This window comes from Silurus aristotelis (genome assembly GCF_946808225.1).
Source record: "Silurus aristotelis genome assembly, chromosome: 17".
NCBI classification, from domain to species: domain Eukaryota; kingdom Metazoa; phylum Chordata; class Actinopteri; order Siluriformes; family Siluridae; genus Silurus; species Silurus aristotelis.
In genome coordinates this window covers 13,511,615-13,525,826 of record NC_139590.1, presented here as the reverse complement: position 1 = coordinate 13,525,826, position 14,212 = coordinate 13,511,615, and the positions used below count along the sequence as shown (strand labels likewise).

Here is a 14,212-nt window from a genome sequence, read left to right as displayed (position 1 = left end):
AGAGAGAGAAACATTGTTATTGACAGCGACAAAAGCCAATCACAGAAGCTCACTGAATCCGCTATTTACAGTCACTAAAATGAGCTGAAATCAAAAACATTAACTGACCGAAATGTTACAATAGCATAAAATATAGACTAGTGATAAATAGTAAATAATACTAATAATAATTACTCTTAAAACATAGTTTTGATAAGATTTGTTCTGGAAGAGAAAAACAGTGTTATTATTATATTGCTATATTATTATTATATTTAATATTACATTTGCTTTGAACAAACCACACTGGCATTTTGACCACAGTGTCAGAATAGGACTAGATTTAGAAGTATAAAGTCAAATTCTGACTCAGATATCCATACCCATATACAGTGAGGAAAATAAGTATTTGAACACCCTGCTATTTTGCAAGTTCTCCCACTTAGAAATCATGGAGGGGTCTGAAATTGTCATCGTAGGTGCATGTCCACTGTGAGAAACATAATCTAAAAAAAAAAATCCAGAAATCACAATATATGATTTTTTAACTATTTATTTGAATGATACAGCTGCAAATAAGTATTTGAACACCTGAGAAAGTCAATGTTAATATTTGGTACAGGAGCCTTTGTTTGCAATTACAGAGGTCGAACGTTTCCTGTAGTTTTTCACCAGGTTTGTACACACTGCAGGAGGAATTTTGGCACACTCCTCCACACAGATCTTCTCTAGATCAGTCAGGTTTCTGGCCTGTCGCTGAGAAACACAGAGTTTGAGCTCCCTCCAAAGATTCTCTATTGGGTTTAGGTCTGGAGACTGGCTAGGCCACGGCAGAACCTTGATATGCTTCTTACAAAGCCACTCCTTGGTTATCCTGGCTGTGTGCTTCGGGTCATTGTCATGTTGGAAGACCCAGCCTCGACCTATCTTCAATGCTCTAACTGAGGGAAGGAGGTTGTTCCCCAAAATCTCTCAATACATGGCCCCGGTCATCCTCACCTTAATACAGTGCAGTCGCCCTGTCCCATGTGCAGAAAAACACCCCCAAAGCATGATGCTACCACCCCCATGCTTCACAGTAGGGATGGTGTTCTTGGGATGGTACTCATCATTCTTCTTCCACCAAACACGTTTAGTGGAATTATGACCCAAAAGTTCTATTTTGGTCTCATCTGACCACATGACTTTCTCCCATGACTCCTCTGGATCATCCAAATGGTCATTGGCAAACTTAAGACGTTCCTGGACATGTGCTGGTTTAAGCAGGGGAAATTTCCATGCCATGCATGATTTCAAACCATGACGTCTTAGTGTATTACCAACAGTAACCTTGGAAACGGTGGTCCCAGCTCTTTTCAGGTCATTGACCAGCTCCTCCCGTGTAGTTCTGGGCTGATTTCTTACCTTCCTTAGGATCATTGAGACCCCACGAGATGAGATCTTGCATGGAGCCCCAGTCCGAGGGAGATTGACAGTCATGTTTAGCTTCTTCCATTTTCTAATGATTGCTCCAACAGTGGACCTTTTTTCACCAAGCTGCTTGGCAATTTCCCCGTAGCCCTTTCCAGCCTTGTGGATGTGTACATTTTTTTTTCTTCTAGTGTCTTTGGACAGCTCTTTGGTCTTGGCCATGTTAATCGTTGGATTCTTACTGATTGTATGGGGTGGACAGGTGTCTTTATAAGGCTAACGACCTCAAACAGGTGCATCTAATTTAGGATAATAAATGTAGTGGAGGTGGACATTTTAAAGGCAGACTAACAGGTCTTTGAGGGTCAGAATTCTAGCTGATAGACAGGTGTTCAAATACTTATTTGCAGCTGTATCATACAAACAAATAGTTTAAAAATCATATATTGTGATTTCTGGATTTTTTGTTTTAGATTATGTCTCTCACAGTGGACATGCACCTACGATGACTATTTCAGACCCCTCCATGATTTCTAAGTGGGAGAACTTGCAAAATAGCGAGTGTTCAAATACTTATTTTCCTCACTGTATATATATATATATATATATATATATATATATATATATATATATATATATATATAAATATATATATATATATATATATATATATATATATATATATATATATATATATATATATACATACACACACATTGCATAAGTATTCATACCCCTTGAATAGTTCCACATTTTGTCACATAAACACAAACTTAAATGTATTTTATTGGGATTTTATTGGGGCCCCTTTACTTTGTCTACTTGTCTACCTGTGTGTACTTAAATCCCAGTATAATTACAGATGTTCTGTAAAGGCCTGAGAGGTTTGTTAGAGAACATTAGTGAGCAACCTGCATCATGAGTCAAGTCAAGAGGCTTTTATTGTCATTTCTACTATACACAGTGGTACACTGTACACAGTAAACACGAGACAACAATCCTCCAGAGCCCTGGTGCTGCACTAAACAACATAGAGCTACAACACACAACACAAAGCTACAGAAAATGCATCGAGTGCAACCTAGTGCAAACAGTACAGACAAAAAACAGTACAGACAGACAGAAAAAAACAGTAAAGACAGACAGACAACACAAGACAATTCACATAACACAAGATGGCGCCGACCAGTAAACCTACTGTACACTTTGGATATACAGTACTGTGCAAAGAGAACTATAAAAACTATACCCAAGATCATATGTAAACAAACACAATGAAGTGCAAAACAGCAGTAGCAGCAGTCAAGAGGTGCAAAAAACAGCATGTAAACAGTGAAATATGGTTAAGTATAAATAATAAATAAATAAATGGTGGTGGAATGGATTGAGCTGAGTAATGAGTGTGTTAAGTTCAGGTTGTACAGTTTGGTAACACACGATTTTACGATTCGAGATGGCGCAGGTCCCAAACCAGGCAGTGATGCAGCTGCTCAGGATGCTCTCAACGGTCCCTCTGTAGAACACGGTCAGGATCGGGGGAGGGAGATGAGCTTTCCTCAGCCTTCTCAGAAAGTAGAGATGCTGCTGGGCTTTTTGGTGATGGAGTGGTGTTGAGTGACCAGGTGAGGTTGTCCACCGGATGAACACTAAGGAATTTGGTGCTCTTGACGATCTCCACTGAGGATCCATCACTGAACAGTAGAGAATGGCCGCTCTCCTGAAGTCCACAACCATCTTTTTGGTTTTGTCAACTTTCAGAGACAGGTTGTTGGCTCCACATTAGGCTGTTAAATGGTGCACCTCCTCTCTGTAAGCTGACTCGTCGCTCTTGCTGATGAGACCCACCACGGTCGTGTCATCGGCAAACGTGACGATGTGGTTCGAGCTGTGCATTGCTACACAGTCGTGAGTCTAAAGAACACACAGACAGGTCAGGGATAAACTTGTAAAGAAGTTTAAAGCAGGGTTAGGTTATAAAAACAAATCCCAAGCGTTGAACATCTCACGGAGCACATCATGCTGTAGGGATGCTTTTCTTCAGCAGGGACTGCTGGTCAGAGTTGATGGGAAGATGGGTGAAGATAAATACAGGGCAATCTTTCAAGAAAACCTATTAAAGGCTACAAAAGACTTGAGACTTGGGCGGAGGTTCACCCTCCAGCAGGACAACGACCCCAAACATACAGCCAGAGCTGTAAGACTTGAGACTTGGGCGGAGGTTCACCTTCCAGCAGGACAACGACCCCAAACATACAGCCAGAGCTGTAAGACTTGAGACTTGGGCGGAGGTTCACCTTCCAGCAGGACAACGACCCCAAACATACAGCCAGAGCTGTCTTTCACTTCTTAAAGACAGAACTTTGTAGAACACGTGATGGCTAAAGGCTGCTTTCAGAGTAATTGAGCCAACTCTCGCCAACAACTTTATTCCCCTGTAGTTACTGCAGGTCTGCACTTCTTAAAGATTGGTACCGGCACACTCCTTCTACATTCCTTAAGCATCCTCTCACCTTCCAAAATCTTGTTTAACAACCTGATTAAAAACTCTACTGCCATCTCTGCTAAAGATCTCCATGCTTCTACTGGTATTTCATCTTGCCACATCCCGCTTCACCTGCTGCCACATCTCCTTGTACTTCTGTCTACTTTTCTCATCTCTCTGTCGATCCCAATTTCGCCAACCTCTTTCTTCTTATGCTTTCCTGCACTTCCTCATTCCACCACCAGGTGTCAGCAAATATTCCCACATCAGCTATTTATCCTGTCAAATAATCAAAATTAAATTAACCTGAATTGAGGTCAATTTTGTAGAAAAAGTGCAGGAACACCCCACAAAAACTGCAGCTTTTGAGATGCTCTGACCCAGTCGTCTAGCCATCACAATTTGTGCCTTTGTCAAACTCATTTAAATCCTTATGCTTGCCCATTTTTCCTGCTTCTAGCACATGAACTTTGAGGACAAAATGTTCACTTGCTGCTTAATATATCCCACCTATCAACAGGTGGCATGATGACGAAGAAATCAATGTCTTTCACTCACTGGTCTTAATATTATAATGTTCTACTGCTATGCCTGATCAGTGTATAATTCCAGTTCACATGATGTTTTTGTCTATTGGATGGTCAAGTGGGCAGGCTAAATACTTTCTGATTAGTTTGCACCATCGTAAAAAAACAAACAAACTTTAATATAATTCAACCCTGATATAATTCAACCCTTCACAGTTCGCTCTAATCTAATTACATCTCAAGTTCTGGTTTATTAAGATCAATGTTTGCCCTGTCCATGGTGGCTCAGTTCACGTTTCTGACTCTGTTTCATTTTCTGCCTGGCTACGATTGGCTTATACTGGTTTATTCTGTGCTCCCAGTCTGTACCCTAATCAGAACGCTCATTGCGTGTACATGATTGGCTGTCTGCTTTACACACCTACTTCTACACAGCCAATAGGAAATGATAATACACAAACTAGCAATGTGTGGTGCAATTTAGCGATAAAATATTACGGAAACGTGCTTTTTTTTGTTGAAGAAACTGTGTGGGAACTAATACAACGTGTCTGTTTGGTTTAACACGAAACATTTGAGCGTGTTGGATGCGTGTACTGATGCTAGTTTTGAAGCGTTCTGATGCCTTGACCCTTTCAAGATGGCTGACTGAAGGCGCCGCGTGTCTCACTTTGTGACCCAAATGACGCAATTGATCTCCTTTTACGACAGAACCTCGCACCATTTCTGGGTAAGGATTGGAGTGCAGCGATCTTCTGCCTGGCTGGTTTGAGGTTATTCTGCTGTTTTTGACACTGCTCCCGGATTATTTAGTTTGTATAATTTATGTGTTTTATCACCTTAAATCGTGTGTTGAATTTGAATATTAGCTACATGTACATCGCCTTTGCGTCATGAGCTAGCTGTTTCGCTAAACACATTTGTCATAGACACTAGGAGGCAGAACGCACACTATATTAATTTAATTAATGATAATATAATTACCTGTAACAAAGTTAAAATTTTCTGGCAAAACATGTTCGTCATATTTTCCTCTTTTTTGTTCGTATGCATATAATGAATTAGGTAAAAACAAAAGCAGTACAAGATAGCAGTAGAAATATAGATGTCAACGTGCATGATATAGCAAAATGTTTTTAATCTAATGCAATATGAACTAAACTAATGATACATCTGTATAAACACACTATATTATTATCCCACAGCAACATTCTAATTCTTCATACACTCTAATAAATCTTTAATCCAGCCCCTGCTGTGTCCTTACTGTAGTTGTGTAACATGTATTTGCTCATTACCTCACACTGTTAGTTTACTCTGCCCTCCATGTAACATGTTCATGTGCTCTACACAGTCACTCTGAACCCCCTGCACTACTACTCCAGTATCTTCCTGATTACTGTTCATTCACTTGGTGTTACATTATAATAACGCACACACTGTACATGCTTTATCTTTCAGAGAGCCGTCCGCTATGGCTTTAAGAAGAGTGTGTTGTCTCCTGGGCAGGCCGCAGAGATGTGTGTTCACTTCAGGATTACGAGCTCAGGGCACTGTAGCACAAGCTCAGAGAGGTGAGAGAGAGAGACAAGATCATCTTTTAAAGTCTAATGTGGTGAATGGGAGCACTTTCAGGGTTGCATTTCACCATAAAAATATAATTGAAGGGTTTGTAAAGCAGACGAATGAAGCAGACATTATGGACCAGATGTCATAAGGTACACCAAGTCTTGTAAATGTTTAATATTTGTATGTTAGGTGCTGGTATACAGTATAAGCAGACCAGATGACATCTTGTGACTCCTTGGAAATGGAAATGTTTTATTGTTTGAATGTTTAATTTCCTAACCTCAGTTTGATTTTTGTTCACAGGGATATTACATCTTTCTCTTTGATATACAGTATAAAAGCACATCATTTGCATTGTAGTTTTAATGGACTTCTGGTTGTAATGTTTATGACAGTGATTTAATCTTGAATTGTAAATAAATGTATGTATGTATATTATTGTGTAGGTATGAAATAATATTAAATATTTGATGCTTTTCAGAGGTAGAGAAAGGTGGCGAGAGGAAGCAAGTCAAAGCACGTAAGTTGGTTATGTTTATTTGTATTCTCTTTGCAGAGTGTTTTTTTTTTATTATTTGTCTCCATGTGATTGTTTTTTTGTGGGGTTATTTTCTTAGTTACTTTTTTTTTTTTATACAACATGTCCTTGGTGGGATTCTTTGAGGTAATGAACTAGCATGAGGATGTGTTGTCGATAGAGATTTAAAAACATTTCTGTAAGTCGTTCATGATAAGGGCGTGTTCTGAATGCTGTAAACCTGATTCAAATAACTCAACTTTATATTCCAGATATAACAGTATTCTATGTAATCTATGCAAATTATTATTTTTTTAAGTCAATAATTTAAGCCACGGTTTACATTAGTTTTCTTATCAATAAGTCTCCTTGTGTCTTTCTACACACTCCGGAGAAGTCGTAGGATAGTTTTTCTGTAGAATAGAAGAGTAGAAAATAAGTTTTTCTAAATGAACATGATTTTCATGTATCCCAAGTTTCTTGGTTAAAAGCTCATATGTACATGTGGGAGAGCTTGTCGGTGGGAAAGGAGGAACACCACAACAGGTCAGGGGTAAAGGCTATTCAGCCGTCTTTATTTTCTTTTACACAAAGTTTTGCTTTTCTGTACTGTGCTCACGCCGCGCGTCTCTGGCACCCGTACGCACACACCTCCCACACACACACACCCTCCTCCTTAAATGCCTCCTTTGATCACTGAAATAGAGAACACATGAGGTTAGATAGACTTCAGGTGAGGCAATTCCATACCTATCTTCTCTCGGCCCTGCCCTTCATTCACAAACCGGCGCTCGGCCCCGCCCCCGCTGCCACAGTACAATTTACACGTAAATCTATTTGTCAATTGGTTAAGTTTTTCTAGCATAGAATTTACAAACACGTGAATACCTAACAACTACGCAGTTAAATTCTTGAAAATTATGAAAAAAAGATAAAGGAAAAAAACAATGAGTGAGTGAACACACTTTTCTACTTCCATTAGCTGTATTACTTCCTGTGAATGACTTCCTATTAACTCTTTGCTTGTGGTCCTGACATTGCAATGCTCCTTTGTTTCCTCATTTAGTGAAAGAACAGTTTAACTGGCGTGATGCCCTCAACCTGGAGGGTCTGCTGACAGAGGAGGAGATTATGATCCGAGACACCACCCGCACCTACTGTCAAGAGAAGCTCATGCCACGCATCCTGATGGCCAACAGAAACGAAGGTGCCCATAGAAGCCTGCATTTTTATCTCATTCTCTCGTATATAGAGTCGTAATAAATGTCATTTTTTGGAATCTAGTTTTTCATCGTGAGATTTTGAATGAGATGGGTGAGCTTGGAGTTCTGGGCCCAACTATAAAAGGTATGAAAAATTCTGATATGAAAAAACACTCTATAAAACTTGAATACTCATAAAATTACGTGACTCACCAGGTTGTTAGAGGAATAAACTTTGTCATCATCACCGTTTAACCGGATATTTTCCTTGAAGTGTGTTTTATATGTTCAATAAAAAATTTCTTTGCATTTAGTACATTTTACTTTATTTTTCTCGTTTCGTTCCTTCTTTCTGCTCCCAGGCTACGGCTGTGCTGGAACGAGTTACGTAGCGTACGGACTTATTGCACGTGAGGTGGAGCGAGTGGACAGTGGGTACCGCTCAGTGATGAGTGTGCAGTCCTCTCTGGTCATGCACCCGATCTACGCCTATGGCACAGAGGAGCAGAAGGAGAAATATCTCCCCAGACTTGGTAACACTGCAACTCCAAAACACTGTATTTGCAGAGTGGGTACAGATATACATAGACCTCTGGATCGTATCTGTAATTATAACAGGAAGTGCTGGAGAAAGATTTGTATTATAAGTGTTACGTGTTGCTAGCAAAAAAACTAAAGCAAATATAAATCCTTTTTTTTTTTTTCCTCACAATTTTTACAAAAATGAGCTTATCACTAATATCATGGAAAGCAAATTTTTATATGAATAAAAACAATATGTATTATTTATTGCATGTTATATTTCTTAGTTTAATTTCATAATAAGGAATTTCTCATTGTCTATATTACAGATTGCATTAAACCAGGCAATTACTTTCGAATTCTGTTGTTTTTTATTGCATTTTTTTTTTTTATATTGTTAATATATTATTCATTCAATGTAGTCTCTTTTTGCATAAAAGAAGGGAGTTTTCTTTTTTTTTTTATGTTTTGCATTCTTAATGATAGTTGTTTTTTCTTGTGGTGATTTTGTAGTTTAAAAAGTGTTTAGACTACAAATATGTGATTATGTATTGCTCTGGCTCTGTGATGTGCATGACATGGCAGCACGGGGAGAGATTCTGGGCTGCTTTGGCCTGACTGAACCAAACCACGGCAGCGACCCTGGCGGCATGGAGACCAGAGCCAAGTACAACGCATCCAGCCGCACCTTCACCCTCACTGGGTCCAAAACATGGCAAGTAAAATCTTTTAATACCCCCAATTTTGCCGTGTTTATATACACTTGCATCATTCAGTGCTATAAAGACAAAAGTGCGAACCGAGCAAAGGTCATTGCCGTAAACCATCAGCATTGCATGTGTTTTTGTCCGGCCGCATATAAATAGACTGAGGATCGTATTACTGCCTGGCACGGTACAGAAACTTTAGACAGCAGCAATTCAAGTGTAGCTCAATGTTTCCACTTGGCATTCCAGACTGTTGTAGATCATTATGTAGATTCATTTAATGGAAATCGCTTTGAGTTGTTTGAGTCAAGTTTAAGTTGTCTTTAAAAAAAAATGCTGGTGTGATGCACTGAACACCATGTATACATACGTTTAAACTTGTGAACTTGTATTCGGGTCACCTTGATGTTTTTTATTGCCCTTGTCCACTTGAGGGCAGTATTTCCTGGCTCTTGAGCTCCCTTGTCCTGAGCACTTTTGTTTTGATGTTTATTAATGTGCTGAGGTTTTAAAAGAGCATCCTTCATACATGGAATATGTTAAACAAATTTTAATTATTATCTTGTGAGTTATAGCCTCTCTCTCACTATATTGCCAGGATTACAAACTCTCCTGTGGCTGATATTTGTGTGGTGTGGGCCAAGTGTGACGATGGTAAAGTGCGGGGGTTTATTTTGGAGCGAGGCATGAAAGGTCTCAGCACCCCCAAAATCGAGGGCAAGTTCTCATTGCGTGCCTCCTCCACCGGCATGATCGCCATGGACGACGTGGAGGTGCCAGAGGAGAACCTGTTGCCCAACGTGTCTGGACTTGCGGTGAGCACCATACATTGTAGAAGGGAGCTCTCGAGACACGCCGTCATGATAAACAAGCGGCAATATTATTAGCTGAATAATTCATATTAATAAGTCTCTCGTCAAATCTCTCTTCTATCTGTGGAATTAAAGAGAAACTATAACATCTGTCACTCACATCTGCAGTTTTACAGGTGTGGACAGGAATTTTGAGACATTATCCCGTAATAATAATTAAAAAAATTATTAACCTTTTTCCGACAGACCAACGAGAATTTTATTCCAAAGCAATTATTAAATTATTGTATTCTGCTATATATAAAGTGATTATACCACAGTTTTGCCTTTATCCAGGGTCCATTCGGCTGTTTAAACAACGCCCGTTATGGGATCTCCTGGGGAGCACTTGGAGCAGCAGAATTTTGCTTCCATGCAGCACGTCAGTACACAATGGACAGGTAAGATTGGTTGCTGCGGTGTAGTGAATAATGCTGGCAAAAACTAGTGTTAATAAAAAGAAACGAAGCAAGGCCGACTTTGCTTCATTCAGAACAAGACACCCTTCTACACACATAACTGTTTAGCACAAAGACTATTATCATCAGGCTTATTTTTTAACCGAGATCTTAAATATCATGTGTTCACATTCTCAAGGATCCAGTTTGGGGTACCACTGGCCAGAAACCAGCTGATGCAGAAGAAGATGGCAGACATGCTAACCGAGATTACGATCGGTCTGCAGTCCTGTCTGCAACTGGGCAGACTCCTCGATCAGAAGAAGTATGTCTGTCTTTTAGATTAAACACTTTTGTAAAGATTTTTAAAGGAAAACATCCTGAAACACAATGTCTTTACACTGAAATGAGTTGTGCTGCTATATTTTCAGGATTGCCATGAGAGGATCGTGATTATCTGTTGCTTTGTTACAAAGATGTTCAGTAGGAGACAAATAGTTTTGCTGTTAACACTTACAAACAAAACAGCAAGAGCTTCTTTTACTCTTTCACAATGTATAAAGCCACATCAATGAGAAATCCATTGCAGATGTTGAGATCGCATTGGGTGGACTTTAAATCTCAGGATCCAGTGTGGCAGTTTGGAGGTGTTCACCCCAGAGCGACAGAGAACCACTTAGCTAGAGTGCGAGTTATGGCAGGGGTTTGGTATCAAGTCACGCAGAAAAAATTAAAAAGGTTTTAATTATTTTTTTTTTTATTTCTATTGTATTGAGTTTAACATATTTCTTGCACTCAGTCATATTTTTGTTCATTTTTCATTAATAAATTAAGCTCCCACTGATTCTGTATTACAGTCGTTACTTTTCATTATATATGTAATAATTAAATAAATAATTAAATCATATCAACACCAAAAATATTAAATCAACATAACATTAATATATAGATTATTACATTCAGTCATGTGTGTGACCACTCACCAAACACCCACCTCCGGTCTGTGGGAAACTGGTCTGTGGTGCAAAAAAAAAAGGTTGGGGGCCACTGATCAAGTTGACAGACAACAGTGGTCTTAGAAAGTTGAAACTGATCTTTTTAGAACTGCTGCATTGCTCTCGCTATCCCATTACATCATTATTAGTAAGATAAATCAGTATCGTGGTTCATGTAGGAAACCATCAGTGAAAAAACTTGGACACCATTAAAGAGAAAGTGTTAATTATAAAGATTTATATGCAGGTTGTTCAGGGCTATTTTTCTATTTAGTTCGCCTTCTCCTTCATGTAGGTTGTATGTACGGAAAAAGGCTTGTGTTTAAATTGTATCCTGTTTGACTCTCTAAAGAGCAAGTCCAGAGATGATCTCCATGCTTAAGAGGAATAGCTGTGGGAAAGCCTTGGACATCGCCAGACAGGCGCGAGACATGCTAGGTGGTAACGGCATTGCTGACGAATACAACGTCATCCGCCATGTCATGAACTTAGAGGCCGTGAACACCTACGAAGGTCAGTGATTATTCTCGACTCCTTATCAGACTGTACATCTGTACAGCTCATGACTGTAGATTGAAAATCCTATTCTACCAACTATCTTCAAAAATCACCATACTGAATTCTCTGCATAGCATCTCTTGTTAGTAGAATATGAAAAAATAAACCGTGCATGCAAACTGTAGTATCTACATATTAACTAAAACAAACGTGGCATTTTTTTTACCCGAACAGCATGTAAACCCTGTACCCCATGAGTGGGACTACACGTTATTTCTCTACTAGATTAAGATCTGGTGATGGACAATATTTAACAAAGCCTCATACCTCCTTTACACAGCAGGTCCCATCATGTTTTACTCCATTTAACCCAGCCATATGCCTTTGTTATTCCCAATCCTTTATTACCTGTACATTCGTTCACATACCACTACTTCTTGTTTCCACATTACATGACAAATACTTCTTGGTTAATATAGTTGATATGCCTAATTTTTTGCCTCTGATTTTGCAGGTACTCATGATATCCATGCTCTGATCCTGGGCAGAGCCATTACAGGCCTGCAGGCATTTACTGTGGAGAAGTAAATCACTAATCCACCGCCCACAACAGTACAGCACTTGTACCACCTAGAAAGCTACTGACTTGTGTAATGAAAATACTTTATGGAACTGATGATGAAGCTAAAGTTTTTGTGTTGTCTATTTAAGTAATTGACGTTTTCAAAGTGTAATTATCTCCAAGTTCCTCTTTATCTTCGGAAGACATAGACAATATTTTTGTACTATAAACAATCCGTTTACCCGTTGATTTTGTATATAAATTATAACGTCAATTTAGAACCGAGAGAGAGGACATGGTGTTTTAATATCAGTCATAATCTGAAACAATAGAAAAAAAATTGGAGTCGCGTGAACGTGTGATAGAGTACTCAGTAATATTTGACTCTGGTTTTGGTTTTGTTTAGGATACAGAAAACTGACAGTGGTTTAAAAAATTTTTTCTATTTCCATGTTTCCGTTATTCTGGCACAGTTAACTTCTTGTTTTTAAATTACTGTAAGGTTTACCCGTTACGTTACGCCACTTATCTTGGAATCAAATAAGCTAAAGCCAAAATACAAGCATAAAGAGTGATGCTATATCCCAGTCCTTCGTTTTGTAAGAAGGCATTAAACATCCATTGAAATAATATATTGTGGTTTTTTGTTTTTATTCCCCCACCCCCACCCCCGAGTGAAAGCATTTTGAAAGGAATGTTAAAAATATGAAACTTAACAAAAAACCCACCTACCATTAAATAAGTGCGGTATTTTCGTAAGTTGGCCTGACACATGGCATTTGCTTGCCAGGACATTACACTTTTTTTGTGATCACTGACTCTGGGTAAGAAGACATCATTTTTTAATAGTGACAAATTAAATCCATACAACTCACACAACTCACTCTGTGAACTGTCATCATCCTGAATTAGACACATACCATTTGGGTAGAAATATTTCATCACAATACTCAAAACAAGTTTATGGTGGAGGAACAAGTTTGTCCAGAGGGATAAGTGAAACCAAACCATGCCAGCTAAATGTCTCCCAGAATATAATGAATCCCAGACCCCTGCACCACATATGCATTTTTCTCCATTTCAAAAGAATATGGTCAAACACTCTTACCATGTTTTCTAACAATATTTTTCTGCAGGCCACAGAGCATGTTACCTTATATGGCCAAAGATATTTGGCAACTGACCTTTCCAGCCATATGTGGGTTTTTCCCCCCCAAACTTTCACAAAGTTGACGGCACATAATTGTACAGGATGTTTCAGGATGCAGTAGCATTGAATTTTCCCCTGCCCCTGTACTCTCAGAGAGCTGTTTGAAGATATGGTTGGAGTGGAGTGGAGTGGAGTGGAGTGGCCTGCTACAGAGCTCCTTAACCGTTCTTAACACTTTTAAGATGAACACCATGGTGCAGGTGACAAAAGGAACAATCCCAGGTTCCTTTTCAGTACAGTAGCTAAATTAACAACAAATCAGTTATCTGAAAAATGTTTCCCATTACAGTTTAGTAGTGAGGACTTTATGAATTTTTTCATTGAAAAAATTGATAGTATTAGAAAAACAATTGTGGCCTTTTTTCCCCTTTATATGCCAAAACAAATTTAAATGACTTTGACTTGAATCGTACAGATAAGAGCAATACATCATTCGAATCTGTAAAGGGTCTACTTTTATTATAAACAACAACCTGAATCTCAGTGAATACTTGCCTCGCAGACATAATAAATATATTAATAGAAAGCTTGAAATGTCTACTGTTAAGTAAACAAATAATAGGTAATCCATATAAAAGTTAGAAGAGGTACAGTTTCTCCGGGGTCACCTCATTAACCGTCCGTGTAGAAACATAGCAAAGGTTCTTTTTGGTGTCCTGATAATTTACATAATTTAAAACACAATAATTAGTTTAAAACCTAATAATACTCATTCAAAATTCACTAATAATAAACATACATTTGCATACAGTGTCCATGTTGATTAGAGTATTAAAAACTTGA

At 38.7% G+C, this 14,212-nt stretch overlaps 1 protein-coding gene across 3 annotated transcripts; it reads left to right on the top strand.

Annotated features, from left to right (window-relative positions):
• Positions 1 to 4,863: 4,863 nt before the first annotated feature.
• On the top strand, positions 4,864 to 12,849 carry gcdhb (glutaryl-CoA dehydrogenase b). 3 transcript variants are annotated; one of them, XM_083565630.1, is made up of 12 exons: positions 4,864 to 5,128; positions 5,860 to 5,972; positions 6,449 to 6,487; positions 7,551 to 7,691; positions 7,769 to 7,831; positions 8,049 to 8,219; positions 8,794 to 8,923; positions 9,514 to 9,730; positions 10,064 to 10,167; positions 10,364 to 10,489; positions 11,512 to 11,672; positions 12,172 to 12,849. In XM_083565630.1, the coding sequence occupies exons 2-12, from the start codon at positions 5,873 to 5,875 to the stop codon at positions 12,243 to 12,245; spliced, it is 1,326 nt and encodes a 441-aa protein (XP_083421756.1). In that variant the 5' UTR covers positions 4,864 to 5,128; positions 5,860 to 5,872; the 3' UTR covers positions 12,246 to 12,849. The 3 variants fall into 3 exon arrangements, with proteins under 3 accessions (XP_083421756.1, XP_083421755.1, XP_083421757.1); XM_083565629.1 differs by having other exon boundaries at positions 5,068 to 5,171; XM_083565631.1 differs by lacking the exon at positions 4,864 to 5,128 and adding an exon at positions 5,186 to 5,210.
• The last annotated feature ends 1,363 nt before the right edge of the window (positions 12,850 to 14,212 follow it).